The sequence below is a fragment of the Manihot esculenta genome, chromosome 10 (genome assembly GCF_001659605.2).
Source record: "Manihot esculenta cultivar AM560-2 chromosome 10, M.esculenta_v8, whole genome shotgun sequence".
In the NCBI taxonomy this organism is placed as follows: domain Eukaryota; kingdom Viridiplantae; phylum Streptophyta; class Magnoliopsida; order Malpighiales; family Euphorbiaceae; genus Manihot; species Manihot esculenta.
Genome location: NC_035170.2, coordinates 12,383,789 through 12,405,012, shown reverse-complemented (window position 1 = coordinate 12,405,012; position 21,224 = coordinate 12,383,789). Strand labels below are relative to the sequence as shown.

The window sequence follows — 21,224 nt, the reverse complement described above, 5'->3', positions numbered from 1 at the left end:
AATAGATTAACTATATGGCACTTAGATGATTCATACATAAAGTTTACTTTTGTCAATGTAATATCATCTAAATCATAATAGTGTTGATAACCTCCAGATCTTTCCTAGCCTAGGAATAAGGTCGGGTCCAAAAGAAGGCCACAGGTCCAAAGCCCATCAGATCATACGCTCGAGAGACAGCTCGACTTCACGAGCCTAGGCCGCCAACCCAGGGTGATCCGGATCAGATACGAGCACAAGCCCCATAAGGGAGTAGGCCCAATCATTCACTAGCCCCATTCGCATGAGCTCTGGAGAGCATTAAATGGCCGTTACGCATGGAGCAGGTACCTGACACAACCGTACGTACGGGCCTGAGTGAATAGGACAAAAAGCACTATATACTGGAGGGTCTTCTCCTTCAAGGGGCATACACTCTCTCTCCTGCTCCTTCTTCCTTAACTCCATTTTTATTTTCTCTCTACAACTCTGGCTTATCCACACTACTCTAGCTCGTAAATCTGACTTGAGCGTCACAGAGCCTCCACCGGGGCATCCCCGGTGGGCTCCTGACCCCCTTTTCCCTTATTTTGCAGGTCCTTTCCTCAAAGAGGACATGGAGAGACCCATTTGACAGACCCATCCGCTGTAGTCCAAAAAGAAATCAAATCCATATAACAGGGGACGAGGGAGAACCAGATCTATCGGATATGGAGTCCAAGGAGATTTAGAGTTATCAAATGGCGCCGTCTGTGGGAACGAAGGAGATCTTTTCGTCATCGGAGTTCCTAAATCCACCCATTGAGATCCACATGGAGGTATGAAAGCTTATGCGAAAAGAAAGCTGGAGATTTATAATAACCCAGTTGAATAGCCTAGCTGAAAAGAAAGGCCCAGCTGGTTCAAGAATATCTTGACAGTCTTTTAATCTTCATTTTCCTGCCCTCGTTGTTTATTTTAACATTTATTAAATTTTATTACTACTAACTTTTTCTTTGAAGATCTGACGAGGTGAAACTTCAGATCAAAATACTTATTTATGAGTATAGAATTTTAATCTTTTCTTAAAAAAAAAATGATGTATATATTTATTGAAATTGTGAGGTCGACAGTACATATATTGTAAAGGTTAGATGGACAGAGTTCGTAGATCGGAGTACCGAGAGGTCGGTGGGTCGGGTAGCAAGGTTGGAAAAAGCTCTAGCTATCAAAGATGTGTCAACCTAGTGAAGAAGTTGCTAATAAAGAAGATTGCTAGCCTGGCCGAACTCCAACAAGCGAGGTCGGCATGACGCCGTCTATCAATGCAGATGGGCGGACATGATGGAGCCAACACCACACAGTTGGCAAATGGAGAAACCAGTGGAAGTTGCTGATAAGGCTGATTGTAATACCCGGCTAGACTCCGGTATCGGAATTCCTACCGTCCGGTGGAAACTCGGATGTCGGAAGCCTCTAGTAGGGTAGAATCATGTTTTTATAAGATGTTTTAAGGTATTTCATGGTTTTAAGTAAAATGGAAATGAGTTTTTGCATAAAAACAACCTTGGAGGAAAACTCAAGTTCGGCCGCTGAACCTCAAGTTCGGCCGCCGAACATGCATGCCTTCGGGAGCGCCTTTAGGCCCCCGAAAGCACAAGTGAGGGAAGTCCAGGTTCGGCTGTCGAACCTCAAGTTCGGCCGCCGAACATGGCATGCATGCGGAGGCACATTCGGCCCCCGAACGTGGCCTGGCCAGCCATTATAAAAGGGTCCCTTAGCCGAAAACGGGCGAGTTTTTCCCCATTTTCGGCCAAGGTGAGCTTTCCGCCGCCCCTCTCCGATCTTTGATGTTTTTCCTCTAGATCTTTCAAGTTTTTCACTTGTTTTAACTTCGTTTTGAAGATTTGAGCTTTTGAGCAAAGTTTTGGAGCTTTGAGGTTCAAGAACTCGAATCTCTTCCAACTCCAAGTTTGGTCGCCTCTACTCTCGATCTTCAAAAGGTAAGAGTCGATCTCTAGCTTATGTTATGTTTTAAGTAAGTTTTATGAAGTTCATGGGGGTAGAATGCATGTTTAGTTCATAGTTAGGTTTATGGGTTTTATATGTGTTTTTGAGCAATGTGAGTTGCTTGTGTGTTGTAGTTGGGGTTTTTGTTGGTTTGATGCCCCTAGGAGCTTGTATGTTTGCTTGTGAATGCTTGGGATTGTTGTAGAATAGGTTTATGCATGATTGGATGATTTTGGAGGCATAAATGCATAAGGGAGCCAAGTTTCTGCCCTTTGGCAGAAACCAGGTTCGGCAGCCGAAGGAACTTTCGGCCGCCGAACATGGCTGGGGAGGCAGGCCTTTCGGCTGCCGAAGTTGCCCCTGAAAAGAGACTTTCGTCTCTGTCTGGGACTTTCGGCCGCCGAAGGTGCCGCCGAACATGCATGAGTTTCGCCTCTGTCTGGGAGTTTCGGCCGCCGAAGGTGCCGCCGAACCTGCCTGACTTTCGGCTCTGGAGGGACTTTCGGCCGCCGAACCTGCCGCCGAAAGTGCCCTGTCCAGCCCTTTCTTGCATGTTTTTCTATGATTATTCCATGATGTTTTAGGGGGTTTTTGGGGGATAGTTTAGAGTTATGTTCATGTATGTTTGGTCCCTCATTTGAGTCCACCTGTGTAGGTTCGGACCCGAGGAACCGAGGACCCCAGCAGTGAGTCTGTTGCCCCAGTGTCTGATCAGAGCTATCCAGAGGTGAGTGGAATAACTTATTATGTTTTAAAGCAGAGAATGAACTTTTTAGCATGTTTCACGCATCATGAATGCCATGTGATGAATTAGGTTGCTTGCATTAGAATTCACGAATATGTTGCATTGTATATTTTTATGTTGATGTGGATGAATGTTGGATGATCCATAGCCCTTGATCTATGATATGACGATGTGATATGTACGGTACGGAAAGTAAGACCAGTGGGACCCATTCTACGTTCGCTGGCACTATGTAAGAGAAAGACCAGGACCCATTCTACGTTCTGGCACAGTTGGACCATGTAGAGGGCTATTGGTGACAAGTTCATCCTTGATGTGATTAGCTGTGATGTGATGCATTCCATGATCCATATGATTTAAATGTTTTTATTATTCTGCTCACTGGGCTCTAGTAGCTCACCCCTCTCCCCTTTTCCCCAGGGTTGCAGGTACAGGGTAGACCAGGAGGTTTACAAGAGTAATGAAGTCTGGTGTATGTAATAGATAGTGTGGACATGAATAATGTTTTAATGTTATGTAAAAGTATAGTTTCAGTCATGTAATGATATTGAGGATTAGATATCGTGCTTGACATTGTGTATGAGGTATCCATTTTATTACATGATCAAAATGTTTTATAATGTTCATGAAAGCCAACTCATCTCATGTTGTATCGCCCGCTGGGGCATTGATGAGATCCCACAGAGGGATCACGATTATGATCATGACTATGTACATGTATGTTCAGGTTGAGTTGGATATTTGAAGGAAAAGTTTTAAATTTTTATGCATGTTGTTGATCATGTATGGGATTATGCAGGTTTACAGGTTATATGTCAGGCTTGCTACGAGTCCCGGCGGCCTTAAGCCGATCTGGATCCTAGCGCCGGTAGCGGTCCGATTTTCGGGTCGTTACACTGATAATGTTTCTTTACTAGAAGACAAAATTGATGAGAGTTTTCATTCAAGTTCTGAAGAGGGTGGTAGGCTTCATCCCCATGATGCAGAAATGACAGCATCAAAGATGAGCTCATGGTGCATGATTGCAGTTTTAAGGAGGATGAGATATGCTCAAAAGAGTCTGTGATGAAAGAATTAGAATCTGCCTTGAGTAATGTGGCAAATTTGGAAATTGAAGCATTTGAGTCTGTGGCAGATGAATTTCTTGATATGCTGGGGATTGAGCTCGGTCCATTTGGCTTAAGTTCAGAGAGTGAACCTGAGTCTCCAAGGGAACTCTTACTAATACAGTTTGAGAAAACCAAACAGAATGTGAGCTCAACACATCAACGGTGTCTGAGTGGGGAAATTTGTCTGAGAATTTTGATTTGACATCAGTTTTTGAGTGGGAAGGCTCCAGCAGACCACGCTCAGCAGGTCGGAGGAAAAGCAAATTTGGAAAGAGCAATTTTGGCAAACCAACAAGAGATTTCCAATAAACATCACGAACCCGGCTAGACATTGAACCACATGAATAAATCAGCTCGCGCTTAGTAGTCGACAGACTCATGCTCGAGATTGAACGCGTGAGGTCGGATAGACGTATGCTTGAGGTCGAAGTTATGTTTGAAGTCGGTCTCGCATTCCGGGTCGGATGGCCGGACTGTCCTCAAGATTCGAATTAACAAGTCAGCCGAATTGAGTGAATTTGGGGAAATAGATTGGTCGATCGGTTGGAGTAGCAGGATTGAAAGGAGCTCGGCAAATCCGACAACCACAGCGTACTCGTTGAGGTCGGATCCGTGCTCGAGCTTAGATCTGTGATGGAGGTCGGATCGTGTTTGAAGCGTTACCTTTCTTCCTGGGTTTTGGCTTCTGGAATTAGTGTTCTGCAGAGAAATATTTTTGGGTTTGGTTCTTTTCCATTCAATGCGCTTTTGCTCGTTTAATTATAAGTTTTAAGCTTTCGCATGGAACCTCCAATTATTGATTTGGATTTGACACCTTGCAAGCATGCACTTATATACTGCCACCTCGTTCATTTGCCAAATGGGCATCATATTTCGGTTTTGGACTGACATTATAGAAAAACTTTTATTGATTATCCTCCAATAGCATACAAGCATATATTAATTGCACAATGCTTTTTTTTTTTTTTAATTTTTTAAGGATCACAGTTCATGCATAAATGGTTCCTCTTTGTAGTGAGATTAAGATAATTTTAGCAGAATAACACAGTTTCCTTCTATATTATCTGGTAGTTTTAAGTGAATCTTAGTACAAAGTCACTCAAAAATCTAGCTTAACTAGTTTACAGGCAAACTTCTGGGCAAGATCATAGAAAGCTCCTAGCTTCGCCTATCTGTTGGGAGGAGAGAGAAAGGAGACTCACGAGGAAAAATAAAGCAGGTTGGATAAACTAGACAGCTCTGAACAACAAATAGACGAGGTAGGACCGCACAACAAATGATGAAAAATAGATCGGTGGAAGAACTTGAGATAAAAGTCGATGGAAAACTGCAGAAAAACACGAGGGAGGAGCTCGGACTACAGCAGGTCGGCCAAACACCAAAATTATCAATTTTTCAAGATTGAGTTTGGTGGGATCGGAGTAAAGTGACGCGCCCACACAATCCATGCAAAAATGGTCGACGTGGCTCTTGATCACCAGGAGGTAAGTACCCAAATCCTTTATAAATATTACAACAATGCCATTGTAAATGATTTTCTAAAATTAGCTTACCCACAATCTACTCCTCCTGCAAATAATTAATTACTATTCGTCGTCACGATCAGACAAACTTTAAAATCAAGAATCTTCTACTTTACTTTCACCGTATTTATCGTTCTGCAGTCATTATTGATTACAGAATTATAAAGTGTAAATAATACTTAAACCTTTTACAATACTTTATGTGTTCCAGCATAATATTTTATTGAAACATAAAGTTAAGTGACATGTGCGACATATTATTTATTGATGAATTTTATTGAATTAATAACGAGCATTCTCGTTATATGCGCTTTGTGCAAACTCTTATTTTGCAGAAAAATTCAGAAAAATGAACAAGACCTCAGTTAGGCACAAAACCAGCTGAGATGACGAAGCGACAGTAAGGCCAATGAGCCTGAATCTTACCTAAGACCTCAGTTAGGCACAAAACCAGCTGAGATGACGAAGCGACAGTAAGGCCAATGAGCCTGAACCTTGCGCAAGACCTCCTAAGGGAGCAAAGAAGGTCGGCGGGATCACAAGGTCTCCCCGGAACAAAAACGGCTGGTGAGGATCTTAAAAGACCTCCCGGAGCACGAAGACCGGGATCCCCTAGAACTCCCGGGAAAACAAAGAAGACCGGGATCCCCTTGAACTCCCGAGAAAACAAAATAAAAACGGCCGGTGAGGATCTTAAAAGATGCCAAATCTGCAGATGATGTTTCCCCATACAAAGTCTATCATCTTGCGAGCTGTGATCGTGGCTATTGCTTCTGCCTCTGGCCATTTTGAGAAGTATTCTACGGCCACTACCACGAACTTCCTCTGCCCCGTGGTCTTGGAGAAGGGTCCCAGGATATCTATTCCCCATTGTGAGAATGGCCATGGGCTGGATATGCTAGCTTGAGGAGTGGCTGGGACTCTGATGGCATTAGCAAATCTTTGGCATACATCACACCTTCTGACGAACTCTTCTGCTTCCCTTTTGACAGTGGGCCAATAGTACCCTTGTCTGAATATTTTGTTGGCTAATGTCCCTGCCCCTTCGTGAGCTCCACATATTCCCCTGTGTATTTCTTCCATCACCCTTATAGCCTCCTCCGAGCTCACACATCGGAGCCATGGGCTGGACTTCCCTTTTCTGTACAAGGTCCCCCTTACTGCTTGATAGTTGGCGGCACGAGTTGCTATCTTTCTGGCCTCATCGTTATCCTTGGGGAGCTTTCCCTTCTCTAGGTATTCTAGGTATGGGGTCATCCAAGTTGGGCTTTGTTCCACCTATAGCACCGTGCTTGTTTTATTGAAAGCGGGCGTAAGGACGTGTTGTATGTACACCTCGTCGGGAAGCTGTTCTAGTTCTTCTTTAGACAACCGGCTAAGCAGGTCTGCTTCCTCATTTTCTTCTCGTGGTATTCTTTGGAATTTGATGGTAACTCCCTGATCTATGAACTCGGCCTCTATTGCTTTTACTTTTGCCAGATAACTCTGCATGGTTGGATCCCTGGCCTGATATGCCCCAGTAATCTGATTGATCACCAGTTGTGAGTCGCTATTTACTTCGAGGTCGGTTACCCCTACTTCCATTGCCACCATCATTCTGTATATTAGGGCTTCATACTCCGCCACATTATTGGAAGCTTGGAATCCTAAGCGCAGGGCGTAGCAAACCTTAAATTCTTCAGGCCCCTTAAGCATTATTCCTGCACCGTTGCTTCCGGCGCCTGAAGCCCCATCCACATATAACTTCCAGTTGAACTTTTGGAAGAGTTCTTCCTTCCTCTCCTTCCTCGATGCTTCTGAAGATGGTTCCCCTTGTTCCTTACTGAACGTGCATTCTGCTATGAAATCGGCAAGGGCTTGAGATTTTATAGCTGTTCGAGGTCGGTACTCTAGGCAGTAAGGGCTGATCTCGAGGGACCATGCGAGCATCCGACCTAAGGTCTCTGGTCTATGCAGAATCTTCTTCAATGGTTGATCCGTCATCACCACTCCTTGGTGGCTTTCCAAGTAAACCCTGAACTTCCGGACTGCCAGCAATAGAGCATACGCTATTTTCTCAATATTCAAGTATCTGACCTCGGCATCCTTAAGCACCTTGCTGACGTAGAAAACATGCTTCTGCTCCCCTTCTTCCACCCTTACCAATACGGCGCTGACTGCTTGTTCAGAGGCTGCCAGGTATATCAGAAGTTCTTCACCTTCTACGGGACTACTAAGCACGTGGGGCGAGCTGAGATAACTTTTGAGTTCTTTGAAGGCTTCACGACAGTCTTCTGTCCATTCAAAGTTTGGCACTTTTCTCAACTTTCTGAAGAACTGTAAACACTTTTCTGCTGACCGTGACATGAATCGATTGAGTGCCACTACTCTCCCGGTCAGTTTTTGGACGTCCCTTACACAGGTCGGCTCTGACATATTTAGTATGGCTTCTACCTTCTCCGGATTGGGTTCGATGCCTTTCCCGCTCACCATGTATCCCAGGAATTTTCCTCGTCTGATGAAGAAAGCGCACTTTGCTGGATTCAGCTTCATTCTATACTGATCTAATACTCCAAATACCTCCTTCAAATCTGCCACGTGCTGTTGGAAAGTTAGGCTCTTGACCACCATATCGTCTACATAAACTTCTACGTTTCTGCCGATCTGTTCTTTGAAGATTTTGTTCATCAGTCTTTGGTAAGTCGCCCCGGCGTTTTTCAATCCGAAAGGCATGGCTCTATAGCAATAAGTCCCATTTTCTGTTATGAATGAGGTTTTTTCTTCATCCGTCCTATCCATTGGGATTTGATGATAACCAGACATTGCGTCCAAAGATGACATATAATCAAAATCGGCCATAGAATCGACCATTTTATTAATATCAGGGATGGGGTAACAATCTTTAGGGCAAGCCTGATTCAAGTCAGTGAAATCTATGCACATCCTATATTTGCCATTGGCTTTTTTGACTAATACAGGATTAGCTAACCACTGTGGGTACATGACTTCCCTAATGAAGCCTGCCTCTTCTAACTTCTGTACTTCCTCCCTTGTAGCCTGTTGCTTTTCCCTTCCTACCACCCTCTTCTTCTGCTTTACTGGTTTGGATTCGGGGAGGACATTCAACTTATGTGTCATTACTTCGGGATCAATTCCTGGCATGTCGGAAGGCTTCCAGGCGAAGCTTGGTGCGTGACTTCGGACCAGAGTCATGACCTCGGTTTTCTACTCTTTTGTTAGGCCGGCGTTGAGACTAAAGACCTTATCTGTTTCCACTTCTGATAATGGAAAAGTCTCCAGTTCTCCTACTGGCTCTGTCCTAGCCTCCGTTTTTTCATCCCTGACCTCTAAGATTTTCGAGTCCAGCCCTTCCTCTGTTGTGCTCGGCTCTGCCATCGTAGCCAGGTATACTGCCCTTGCTTCTTCTTGGCTTCCCTAAACTATCCCTACTCCTGCTTCTGTTGGGAACTTCATCGCCAGATATCTGATACTGGTGACAGCCTCAAAGTCGAACAGCACAGGTCATCCCAGAATCGCGTTATAACTCAGGGGGAGTTTAGCCACCAAGAACACCGCATAATGGGTGCGAGCCCTCGAAGCTTCTCCCAAAGTAAGGGCTAGTTTTACTTTCCCTTCTACTGTCACCGGTGCCCCTCCAATCCCTTTAATTGGGGCTTGATCCCGAACCAGTTGCTCTTCAGGAATTCCCATCTGCTGGAAGACTCGATAAGGCAACAGGTTTACCTTGCTTCCATCATCCACCAAGATTTTCTTTACCCGGTAGTTGTGAATAACAGCTTCAATAACAAGGGTGTCATCGTGAGGCATCTGAACGCCCTGAGCGTCCTCCGAGGAGAAAGTGATGGTTGTTGAAGAGTGTTCAACGATTTGCATGACCTCAGCACTGCTAGTTTCTCCTTCTCTGCTCCTCTTTTTCCCCCTTCGGCTCATCCGACCTCCCGTGCCTCCTACGATCATGTTGATAGTTCCACTGGACCCGTCATTCACAGTGTTAGCTCCTGTTCTTCTCGGCATTTGGGCTGCCGGATTGGGTTGAGGTCTCTGTCCTTCCGGTTTCTTTACAAAGTTCTTTAGGTGCCCTCTCTTTATCAACCTCTCAATTTCTGCAATCAACTGGAAACAGTTGTTGGTGTCATGACCATGAGTTCAGTGGAACTGACAATATTTGTCAGGATTTCACTGGTCGGCTTCCGCTTTCAGGGGCTTGGGCCATTGCAAGAATTCTTTGTCTTGGACAGCTACGAGCACTTCAGCTCTAGAGGCATTAAGTGGGGTCGGCTTCTCCGGAACCCATGAAGGGAGTGGCCTTTGTTCTGAGGACCGAAGGGGAAAAGGTCTTTGGTCCTTTCGCTCCCAAGGCTGTCTGTAAGGCTCAGATCTTTTGCCATGTTTCTTTTCATGCTTCTCCGGCCTTCTTTCCTCCGGGGCTTTCTCCTTGCTTGGCGCTCCTTTGGCGAATCGGCTTGTCACCAGAGCATCATCCTGTCTTATATACTTCTCAGCCCTCTTCATTAGCTCGGCCAGTGAAGTCGGTGGCTTCCTGCTTAATGAACCGAAAAACTCGGCAGAGGTCGTCCCCTTCTGCATGGCCTCCACCGCCCTTCCTTCATCGAGCTCGGAAATCTGCAGGGCTTCTGTATTGAAATGAGCTACGTACTCTCTAAGCGATTCCTCCCGTCTTTGCCTTACTGTTTCCAGATAACTCGTCTTCCTATCCGCTGGCACCCCGGTGATGAACCGGCTAATGAAGCGAGTGGCCAGATCCCCAAAACTTCCAATGCTTCCGGTCTCCAGGCTATTGAACCACGCTCGCGCTGGCCCCGAGAGCGTTGTTGGGAATACCTTACACATTAAGGCATCCGATAAGGTTTGTAGTTCCATGAAGGTCTTGTAGTTCATGACGTGCTCCCTCGGGTTACCCGCTCCGTCGTAAGCTGCCATTGACGGCATCATAAACTTCTTAGGGACAGTCTCTTGCTGGACCCACTTCGAGAAAGGTGAAGAAGTGGGCAGGAAGGTTTGGCTTTGATCTTTCTTTCCCAGCTCGGCCAAAAGCTGCACTCTCAACTTCTGTAGCTTCTGGTCCACATCCTCATCTTCCTGCTTGGGCTTCTTCTCTGCGCGATATTCTTCCTCTTCTGCTTCGCTTCTGATCCACCCGGTTGTCCCGGCGGAATAGTTGTCGGCATCATCATTTTCTATCATCTCTCTCACCCTCCTTCCATGGACTCGGGCCTCCGGCTCTTCCTCTTCTCCGGCTCTTCTCTCTCCTTCCCCGGCACCGCTGCTGCTGGTTTGAAAGCGATCAGGAGCAGGTTGGGGCTCATTAGTCTAGGGTTCTTCTACCACTAGGAGTGTACTCATTGGGGTGTTGAGGCCCCTTTGTTGCATTATCTGCCCCAACCAGTGGGCGGTGTTCTGTAGTTGAAGGGCCATGGTTTGAAGGTCTTGATTGGATAAGGTAGTGATGGGAGCATTCCCTGCCAAGCTTGGCGAGGGATTGAGGGGAATGGGTGTTTGGTTGTTTAGTGTTGTAGGGCTAGAAAAGGAGAACTGCTGCCCCTCTTGGGCAGAGCTCAGGTCATTTGGGATGTTAAGGTTGTTTTCATTGTGATTAGCCATCGTGGATCTCAGTGGGTTTTGTTAAGAATGGAACTCCGGTGATAAAAGATCTCCTTTGTTCCCACAGACGGCGCCAATTGATTATCTGAGATCTAGAGAAATAGGGTTTTTACAATGGGCTCTGTAAAACTTAGAAAAAGCTTGAACCTAGAAGAGAGTATTTCTCCTTTTATAGGTTTCCTTTTGTCTGCTAGCGACGTGCCAATAGAACGAGTATCAGTAGTCCACCTGTCCCTGCCACGCAGATATGGACGTACGAGGGAATCAAATCTCTGCCCCATGCGTAACGGCCTCTGATTCTCTCAGGGTGCGGGTAGGCGGGTCTGTAAGATGGATGGATGGATCCTCTTTCAGGTTCTGGGCTGGACCGGTGAGTAGGGACAAAGCAGGGCCTAAATGGGATCGGCCCAAGGTGCAGGGAAGATGAGGCCGGCCTGGTGGAGAGAGCCAGATAAACCCGGTCGTGAGGCTTAGTGGACTGGACCTAGCTGGCGTGAATGGCTCGAGGATCTCTAAGCAATGGGCTATTTTCATGAGTCTGGCCCTAGACGGAGATGAGGTGAACTCAGAGGTCATCAAAAATTTAATAAAAAATAAAATTAAAAATTATTTCTAAATTACAAAAAAATTGCTTTATTACTTTGGGTAAACTGTAATTTAGTCCCTCTGGTTTAGTGAAATATAACCTTTCGTCCCTCTGTTTTAAAAAACCTTTAATTTAATCCTTCACATTTAAAAAAACTGTAAAATAATCCCTACCGTTAAATTTTCAGTTAACCTTCTGTTTATTTTAATAAAAATGACTAAACTACCCTTTTCTTCTCATTTTCTCCTTCTTTTCCCGATCGTCTTCTTCCTTTCCTTCTCCTCCTCCTCCTTCTTCTTTTTCTTCTTCTCCTTCTCTTTCTCCTTCTTTTCCCGATCCTTTCTCCTCCTCCTTCTCTTTCTCCTTCTTTTCCCGATCCTTTCTCCTCCTCCTCCTCCTCCTCCTACGTAAGGCTTTGGAGGTGATGGATCCTCTTACAGCGTTTAGTCCATTTTCAGATATGAACTTGAAATCTTTTTCCACTATGAATGTCGTCCAGTGCTCCTGAAATGTAACATTATTAAATTTGCAAGTTTACAGGTTAGCGTGGTGTTGCTTAATTAAGGTTGAGCTAAAGATTCATGCAAATTTATCGAGGAATTGTTCTCCTATACCCTCATAACTTGTGGGGCTAGTTTGGGGCCATAACCGTTAGTGACTTGGAACTCTCTCTGCATCTTTCAAAGAATTTTCATTACAAATACTGATGGGTCATCGTCTCCCTAGTTGCTGCCACCTGCATTATCGGCTGTCAGTAGCTCCTCTGTTTTCACCTGCAATTGCCAACCTGCTGAGTAAATGGAAAAGGAAATGCTCAATATTTTATGTATAGTCCGAAGAGAAAGAGAGTGAAAGCCACCTGCAAGAAGAACCCATTGGAAGCTCTTATCCTAACACGTGTAGAATCATTCGAGTTTTTCACAATCTCAAATGTGTTGGAGATGGCTACTAATCCTAGGAATTGTTTGTTAAATACCCTGAAGTTGAAATGGGTTTTCTCCTTCATTCACAGTGATAAGGACCGGAACGCAATATCGTTGGTATGCAAGTCCTGGTACGAGGTAGAGAGGTGGTGCCGAAGGAGGATTTTCGTCGGGAACTGTTACGCCGTCAGTCCGCCAATGGTGATTAGGAGATTTCCGGAGCTGAGATCGGTTGAGCTCAAAGGGAAGCCGCACTTCGCGGACTTCAATCTCGTCCCGGACGGTTGGGGTGGTTATGTTTACCCGTGGATCGAGGCCATGGCTAACGCATACCCTTGGCTGGAGGAGATCAGGTTGAAGAGAATGGTGGTTACGGATGAGACTTTGGAGCTGATTGCTAAGTCCTTTAAGAATTTCAAGGTCTTGGTGCTTTCATCATATGAGGGTTTCTCCACTGATGGACTTGCCGCCATTGCTGCTAATTGCAGGTTTTCGTTTTTTCCTCTTCTCCACTCTTGAAGCATTCTTTTCCACTTAAACTATGATTGTTGGGTTGTGTGTGGTTGACGAAGAAATGTGGTTTAGGAGGGGAAGAGGGGAAATGGAGGGAATTCTATTTGATTGAGTTTTTTTACTTAAGGGTAATTTTGTCATTTTTATTAAAATAAACAGAAGGTTAACTGAAAATTTGACGGTAGGGATTATTTTATAGTTTTTTTAAATGTGAAGGATTAAATTAAAGGTTTTTTAAAACAGAGGGACGAAACGTTATATTTCACTAAACCAGAGGGACTAAATTACAGTTTACCCTATTACTTTTATTAATATTTTAATATTTGAATTTAAGAAAAAAAAAATTAATAATCTTTTCTTTTAAACAAAGTTAGTTGGACGCTTCTTTCCGGTTAGTAGCGTCCAACTTTTGAATGCTACAATGAGTAGATAGGAATAGGATGCTATAGTAGCGTCCAGCCAAGTTCGTAGTGAATCACGTCAGATTAGACTCAAATTACTTTTGTAATTGGATTTTGTAATTTCAAAAATTAGTCAGACGCGAATTTAACGTATGTTGGCTATAAAAGTAACCAAGGGTAAGTAATTTTGCATCCCCAATTTAGAAAGAGGTGAAGGAAGTAAAACGTAGGTTGAATACTTGAAATGGAATTGAAATTAATTTAAAATTTTAATTTAATTTTTTATTTATTTTAATTTAATTTAATTTTTAATTTTAAAAATATTAAATATTTTAATTTGATTTAATTTTAATAAAAAAATTAAAAAAAATCAAACTGTACAAGTGATAATAGTATATTAAAATTATATTAAAAAAATTAAATTATATTAAAATTAAAATATTCTAATTAAATTTTAAAATATTAAAAATAAAGTGTAAAAGATAAAAATTTATTAAAAGTTCAAATCAATTAAATTGAATTGAATCAAATCGAATCAAATTAATTCGATTTAATTTGATTTTTAATCAAAATCAGTTGAATTTAATTTTTATAAATACTAAAATTTCAATTTTTTAATTTATTCAATTCAATTTTAAATCAAATTCTATTTTTATAAATACTAAAATTTTAATTTTTTAATTTATTTAATTCAATTTTAAATCAAATCGATAAAATGATAACTCCTAAATGAAAGTACAGTACGTAATTTACACATCCTTTATTTAGAAAGAGGCAAAGGAAGTGTAAGTAAATGTTCGAGGGGAGATGAATTCTCCGAGTATGCCATCGCTTAAGGTAGAATCTTCAATGTTGGAATTGAAACTTGTTGCACTTGGAGAAATTGGAATACTAAGAAAAAAATTGTAAGCGTCTCTAGTTAAATATACCAACAATTTCAAATCACTACATCCTTTTCTTTCCTTGAACTCTCTCCCTTTTGAGCATTATGCATGCAAATCAAAAAGAAAAGATTATTGCATACGATTAATTAAAATATAAATTCAAGTAAAAGAGTTTAAACTAGATATCTGACAGCCTTGAAAGCAACTCCAGTGAGAAATGACGAATTATATATACAAGGCTGCAGAATCAGAGGAGACAAAATATCGCCAACATCCTTCGGGGACATAAAGACCAGCGAATGACACTTGCTTCTCCCACTTTTGCAGAGTTGCACTTGATGCATGCCCATTAATGACAGGCCTTCAAATATCTACATCATTGAGAAATTTTGCAGCGAAATCGGCCAATTAATTGACTGTATTCTGTCGCCTAGGAGGAAAAAAAAAACACTTATATCTGGGTCAAAACAAATAGATTCTGACCTGATTGGAAACCTAGAATAACCAAGTTGTTTGCTTTTCTGGTGCTGAACCATCCAACCAAGTCTGATGCATGTGCATCCATGTGAAACCATCCGGTACCTTGGCCTGCCCAAACCCACAGTACATAATACATAATTACATGCTTAACATATTGGAGTTGTTAGCAATTCATTTTGAACTTTATATTTTTGTATTTGAACCAAAATAATACAATTTGCAAGTGAAAAAGAAACAGGAGGAGAAGATTTAGAGAGAATTAGAGAAGAACATAATTCTTCATATGGATTCTCGGAATGGATGATTTTACTGAATCTGTTTTTATACTTCTAACAGCTATAACTATCCTTCTGAGATAGTTGTAACCGCAATATTACTATCCCTCGCTTTCTAATTAACAGTGGAAACTAACGGTAAACTAACTGAGCTGCTCCTTGATCACTTGCTACTAGCAGAATTTTTCTATGAAATTTATTTGAAAAAGAAATGAATTTTATATTTACAATTTATTTGATTCCAAAAACAAAGAAAGTAGTTACCATGACACCATTCAGCGGTAGATAAAGGAGGGAAATGACCACGAAAATGAAGAGAATTGTTTCCAGATATACCTTTGAGCTAAGCAAGGCGGTAGTCAAACAGCAATGCCTCTCCGCCCCTATAACAATTCAGCCAGAGTTGAATATCAGAGAAACTAGAAAAGTTTGAAATGAAAAAGTCTAAGGAGCCAATTCATCGTGTGGGGATGAAAAATGTTTAACAATAACTCCACTGTCTACTGTGTATAGGGAAATGAAATATTTAGTAGTTGGATTACCAAAACACAGCATTCCACTTATCTAGAAAGAGCAACCCATTTGTTAGAATTGCAAATCTAACGGCATTCCAATGGATTCCAGGTGGAAAATTCAAGCAATAGAATGAAGCTTGTAACGTTAGTTCACTATGTGGTAGAAAGAGCAACCTATTTGTTAGCATCAATGTAATTGACTACAGTTAACATTATTTCAATACAAATGACTATGACTTGTATTCATAGCATACCACTCTTGACAATTTAATAATCATAATTATGCTTACTAAGTTTTGCAAGTATATTCAAGCCTAAACAGAAATAAAGCTACAATGACAAGTGCTCACATAATCTGGACGGGCTAAATAACAAGTAAATAAATAAATAAAAAAATATGGGTAGGGAAAAGGGAAAACTTTAAGAGACCCAATGATAACCTCACCTGACAACTCCCACTTATAGAACTTCACAAGCCATGTGTCTGAACCAACTTGTGCTGCAGACACTTGATCCAACCAAACCCGATATTGCTTTCCTTGCTTATCTCCATACAACCTTGTCATTGCTTCTATGCAGTGCTCAACAGATTGCTCAACTCCTGAGGGATGGACAAAAGTGCCCAATGGAAACTGAAAAAATGGAAAAGAGGAGAGGAAGCATGTAGGCATGTATTTGTCCTTAGCCAGAAAAAATTGTAATGGCAACTTGTACAGGGAGGAAAAACCTTACAGAGAAAAGGTCAAAGCCAAAGAAAAAAAAAAAAAAAAAAACCATCAAACTTTACAAATATTTAAGCCCTCTACATTTCAAGTGACAAGAAAAAATAGGCAGTTCATAGGATGCTCTATCAATTTTTATTTTATGTACAGCCAGGAACAAGTAGCAAACCGTGATTCTAATATTAATTGCCAAGGATTGAAGAGGGTGTAAATTGATTACACCATTGGAGACTTGATATCAACTTCACAAACAATTGCCTAAAATTTGCTATCAGCCATACAAAATGGGTCCTGCACTTCTTCTCAAACTAGAATATACATTTTGTTAGCAGAAAACTATCAGGTCTTGCCTTGTTTCACAATCCACATTTTCTTTTTGGTTCAAACAACTCTTTTATGCCTTTAACTCATAAAATATGTCCTTTCACAGGTTCAAATCCTCAATGCTTATAGAGATCTAAATGTTTTTGAATTCTATTCTTGAAGAAACGGTATCCAGATCATACTTACAAGTACTAATCTCAAAATTTTCATATATTCAATGGATTTCTCAACTTCTGCATTTCGCCATCTCTCATAAAACAAATAAAACTTCACAACTTCATGAGTGGGACCAAAAATTTCCCCTTTGCATGTTTGGATGTCCTTAATATCTCTTGGAGAAACATTTGGACCGAGTCTAAAGCTTCCAATAGCTTGTATGATCCCAGATGCACATCTTTCTGTTGCATGAATTATTTTAGAATTATTCTTTGCATTACCTGCATGCCACTGTAATAATTCCTCCTGGGCATTGCTAACCTACATATTCAAAATTCAAGTGACTAGTTCAGAGAACCATCAAAATTATAGGCATATCGCATATAGCAAATAATAAAAGCTTAAGAAGATACAGACCATCACACCATATACTTCAGGAATGCTGAAGAGTTCAGCATCATTACCAGAGTCACCACACACAAGAGTACTGATAGGCACTTTTCCATTAGCTATAAATTTTTTCAGCAGATATGAAAGAGCTTGTCCTTTGTCCGCACGCTTGGGTAAAATATCCAAAGCCTTTGCGTTGCTGTATATCACTTTCACATCAAGCTGGCCAACAACATATGAAGATCAAATGAGGAGGAAAAAATAATGTTAGAAGTATTTTTTTGCGTGCCTTTAGCATGCCACTATATCTACTTAAGATGAAACTGTCCAGAGTCTCGGTTCAGAAGAAAAAGGAAAAGAGAAAAAGAGAGTACTTTCTCACCCCACGGTTCTCTAGAAGTTCTCTGAGAGTCTTTATAATTTCCAAGGCTTTTATAGTCTCCACAAAAAAGCTTACCTTGTGCGGTCTTTGCTCTGTTTCTGCCTGCAGTAGCCCACTAAAATTAAATCCTATAGCCATTATCACATATACATGTACAGCTGTGTTGATTTTCCACATAAATACTTTTATATACAAATGCCCAGAGTCATGCATCCAATACTCTAGACTGCGCTGCTCAATAAGATTTCAAACAATTGATGCCAATTAGCTATACAACAAACCTGAGGAGTAAGGTCAGGAAACTTGGCCGTTTCCTCCAAGACTATTTCCTTGTTCCACTTGTGATTCAGATATTTTTCCCAGTCATCATCTCTTATCATTGATTCACCATACATAATCTCAGTTCCAACAGACATTATAGCTATATCAGGGGTCAACAAAGGCTTCTCATTCTTTAACTGTTTATAGATTGTAGGTGACCTCCCAGTAGAGAAAACAAGCAGAGAATTTTGTCGGTAATAGGCTTCCCATAGAGCATTGAATCTAAGAAGAGAGAGGTTCTCTTGATCAAGATGGTCAACCTGCAATTACAAGAAAACACACAAATAAAATACCAGAGTATGGTACAATGTACATTGCTACAAAGCAGACAACAGCTTACCATTGTAAAATCAAGATCTGACACTATCATGAGAGATGCAGAACCACTAAGCCGATCCATTGTCGCGCTGTGTATCCATAAATCTGAAAGTCAATAACAGTTCAATAATACCCCCTGAACTGTCTAAAATCACAACACTCCCATGTACCTCAATGTATTAATTTGTAAGATTTAATCATTTCATAATCCTAAGACCAATTCCTTTTGTTTAAAATACATGATTCTTATTTTGAAGTTGGACAGTTAGAACGGACTCAATCTTTTCAACATAAACAAAATCTACTTTGACAGTAGAAAATAAGGGGGAAAATTCCATTGGAGTATATGAGGTTAGCAATCCTTGGGTTGGATGTGGTTGGAGGTCAACAAAGCAACATCCCAAAACCAAGTTGACATTCTACTTCCAACTTAAACCACAGTGATATTGGTATCAGTGAGAGGACAATCATGATCACAATTACAATCCAAATCAATAAAGCCAGACAATTCCAATTGCAATTGAACTTACATATCACATTATATTTACTGAAAATGGTAAAAGAAACAGGTGAATAAAACAAGATTAGTATTTGGGGCCACTAGAAAAATCAATAAACACACTAATTATGTGTAGGTCTCATTTATGGCATTTTAAAGTTTCATATCAAGCAATTCTGTAAATGTGTGCATGCATGCATAAAACAATGTCTAGTTGTTTATTCTTCAGTAAAACAATGACAATCAGGGGAGAAAACAGTTTTATAATAGCAGCTGGACATGCTGAATATTAAAATTTATCTATCTCCAAATTCAGCAATAATGAGTTAGTGAAATCTTATTAAAGGGATAAAAGAAAAATTAGTTACTGTATATACTCAAAGAAGAGGCAAACTTAACAAGATAATCTTATATGAGAATATCCAAATATTTAGATAATAAACAATATGAATAAAAATACGTTAATAAAATGATGTCCCCTCCTAAGCATGAGTTTAGAGAGCAAGTTGCAATGCAGCAAGTCAATGGGTTGCATACACAGTTACATATAGCACACAAGGTAATATTTTTCAACAAATTCCAAGAAATGCAGTGGTGCAGATTGAAGAGTTGATTTGCTCCCCAAAAAGTATCACTAAACATACATCAGTCAGTGTAATTACATATAAAATTGCCTTTACAAACTAGCGTCTTAGTTAACGATTTCCAGTTATATGCAGAACCCCTAGAAAATGATCTTTAACTCTATATTGTCTAGTTAAAAATTAATTTTCTTTTGTAGACATACACTTACAACTCAAATGACAACATAGAAGATTTGTATTGCATTACTTATAAATTGTCATTCCTTTGCTATCATCAAAAGCCCATATATCTATCACACCAACCATCTACAGCAAATAATCACATCACAGAGAACTAGTACAATAAACCACTAAAATATAAGAGTGGCCAGTATATTATGAAATTGCAGGAGTCAAAATTTTATAATATATTTATATTTAGCAAAAATAAACACACTAAGGAATTATCAGATTAAATAACCATTAAATTCCATAACCTGAATCATATGAATTAGAGCCTACTAACAAAAACATGGAAAAGGCACCAGAATTGGAAAGATGGAAAAACCCCAAAAATTCAGATATGTTGATTCCTTCCATGAAACAGATTACTGAAAACATTTCAACTTAGAGAATTTACTACAGACACCAGTTGATACTTAATCCTGCATGATGCATGTCAGTGCATGGACACAGTCAGATTCAAGTAAACTTCTCTCCCGTACAAGCCATAACAAATGGAACGATCATAAATCTTAGGCTCACATCAACCATCAAATTGCTTAATTCAAACTATCAAATGTGAATGTTTCATTCGAAAGTAGAAAATAGGTCTTCTCCAATTTTAAAAGGATGCAATTTAATTGGAAACATCAATATGCATAATTCAGGGACAATAAATACAAATAAGTACACCAGAAAATCTGAAAAATAAGCTGAATGATCATATAGATTTAAATTAAAGAAGAAAAAGTCAAACAGTTTAGCATTTCGTGAGAACCTGCATATGGACCCTCCAAAGAAATCAATACGTCTGACTGAAACTTAGTTCAAACATCTAAGTAAGGTTACACCATCCTTTACCATCAAATCCAGCACGCATTCTAGCCCATATTAGGAAAGATAACTTTAAAAAATTCGTTAAAGGAAATGTCAATCTACTCAAATTTCAACACCTTCACACCTATGTTCTGTTTCATCAGAACTTGTCTAGTTCATTTCACTGCCTCTGCTACTATTTTTCTTATTTATGCACATACCCAAAAAAGATTTATCACATGAAAAAGCTTTATCAGTTCCAAAATACCAAAGTAGGAAAAATCAAAATTTCTTATAGAGAATTAGATGGGTTTCTGGCATTCAAAAGCTAAAGCGCGAACCTCCAAGCTACAGCAGTATTTAACACTTGAAATGAGAGATGGAAGATTGCTGAGGCTGTGCGTTAGCGAAAAGTGGCACTCTCGTATCTACGCAAGAGAGTGGAGTGAGTGATGCAAGCTGAACTATCGTCCTCCCCAATTTCTTCTCCTTCTGTTTTACTTGTACTTCTCACAATCTAGACTCAGATTCGCAGTTAATTTTATGCAAATTTTTTATTTTTTTTCGCAGGTCGTTTTTCTAAACTAACCAGAGATTCTTTTAGGAGATATTGAGATTTTTTTAAAAAAAAAAAAAAAAAAAAAAAAAAGAAAGGTTTGCGGGAGTTAATGAAAACATTCAAAAATCTTTATTTTCAATCCACTGAATAGTAATTTGAGAATGTTTTCCCCATTAAATATTTTAAATTTTTTTATAATATTTTTAAAATAATAATTAATATTTAAATTGATATTATTTAATAATTGAGCTAGTAATTTATGAAAAGATTTTTTTATAATATTTAATTATTACATGAATAGTTATTCACTATTACAACACCTAACACCCATTACAATTATTAATATTGTTAAATAAAATTTAAATAATAAAAAAAATTATATTTTTTTTAAAATATAAAATACTTACT

The 21,224-nt window shown here is 40.2% G+C and overlaps 3 protein-coding genes across 5 annotated transcripts; all 3 read right to left on the bottom strand.

The window, feature by feature from the left end:
- Window positions 1-6,623: 6,623 nt before the first annotated feature.
- On the bottom strand, window positions 6,624-8,720 carry LOC122724812. The gene is made up of 2 exons (XM_043960672.1): window positions 8,554-8,720; window positions 6,624-7,167 (listed from the first exon to the last, which is right to left on the bottom strand). The coding sequence occupies exons 1-2, from the start codon at window positions 8,718-8,720 to the stop codon at window positions 6,624-6,626; spliced, it is 711 nt and encodes a 236-aa protein (XP_043816607.1).
- A 126-nt stretch (window positions 8,721-8,846) lies between these two features.
- On the bottom strand, window positions 8,847-10,550 carry LOC110624183. The gene is made up of 3 exons (XM_021769300.1): window positions 10,333-10,550; window positions 9,588-9,885; window positions 8,847-9,458 (listed from the first exon to the last, which is right to left on the bottom strand). Exons 1-3 carry the CDS (start codon window positions 10,548-10,550, stop codon window positions 8,847-8,849), a joined length of 1,128 nt encoding a protein of 375 aa, XP_021624992.1.
- Window positions 10,551-14,279: 3,729 nt separating this feature from the next.
- LOC110625179 (sucrose-phosphatase 2) lies at window positions 14,280-20,842 on the bottom strand. 3 transcript variants are annotated; one of them, XM_021770748.2, is made up of 10 exons: window positions 20,599-20,842; window positions 18,180-18,262; window positions 17,800-18,099; window positions 17,519-17,620; window positions 17,164-17,358; window positions 16,777-17,067; window positions 15,990-16,176; window positions 15,294-15,412; window positions 14,758-14,862; window positions 14,280-14,645 (listed from the first exon to the last, which is right to left on the bottom strand). In XM_021770748.2, exons 2-9 carry the CDS (start codon window positions 18,237-18,239, stop codon window positions 14,770-14,772), a joined length of 1,347 nt encoding a protein of 448 aa, XP_021626440.1. In that variant the 5' UTR covers window positions 18,240-18,262; window positions 20,599-20,842; the 3' UTR covers window positions 14,280-14,645; window positions 14,758-14,769. The 3 variants fall into 3 exon arrangements, with proteins under 3 accessions (XP_021626440.1, XP_021626439.1, XP_021626441.1); XM_021770747.2 differs by having other exon boundaries at window positions 18,180-18,246; XM_021770749.2 differs by having other exon boundaries at window positions 15,366-15,412; window positions 18,180-18,246; window positions 20,599-20,841.
- Window positions 20,843-21,224: the final 382 nt, after the last annotated feature.

Bases quoted from the DNA above. Each gene is read 5' to 3' on its own strand.
- LOC122724812 (XM_043960672.1), bottom strand. From the start codon at position 8,720: ATGGCAGAGCCGAGCACAACAGAGGAAGGGCTGGACTCGAAAATCTTA. The intron at 7,168-8,553 runs GTAGAAAACCGA...ATGCACGTTCAG, and splicing joins AACGCCGGCCTAACAAAAGA to TAAGGAACAAGGGGAACCAT.
- LOC110624183 (XM_021769300.1), bottom strand. From the start codon at position 10,550: ATGATAGAAAATGATGATGCCGACAACTATTCCGCCGGGACAACCGGG. The intron at 9,886-10,332 runs GTGGGTCCAGCA...TTCATTAAGCAG, and splicing joins ACTTCTTCACCTTTCTCGAA to GAAGCCACCGACTTCACTGG. The intron at 9,459-9,587 runs GTAGCTGTCCAA...AACTGTTTCCAG, and splicing joins CCTCTAGAGCTGAAGTGCTC to TTGATTGCAGAAATTGAGAG.
- LOC110625179 (XM_021770748.2), bottom strand. From the start codon at position 18,239: ATGGATCGGCTTAGTGGTTCTGCATCTCTCATGATAGTGTCAGATCTT. The intron at 17,621-17,799 runs GTTTGTTGTATA...GGGCTACTGCAG, and splicing joins TTCCTGACCTTACTCCTCAG to GCAGAAACAGAGCAAAGACC. The intron at 16,177-16,776 runs GTAAGTATGATC...CCATTTTTTCAG, and splicing joins AAATTTTGAGATTAGTACTT to TTTCCATTGGGCACTTTTGT.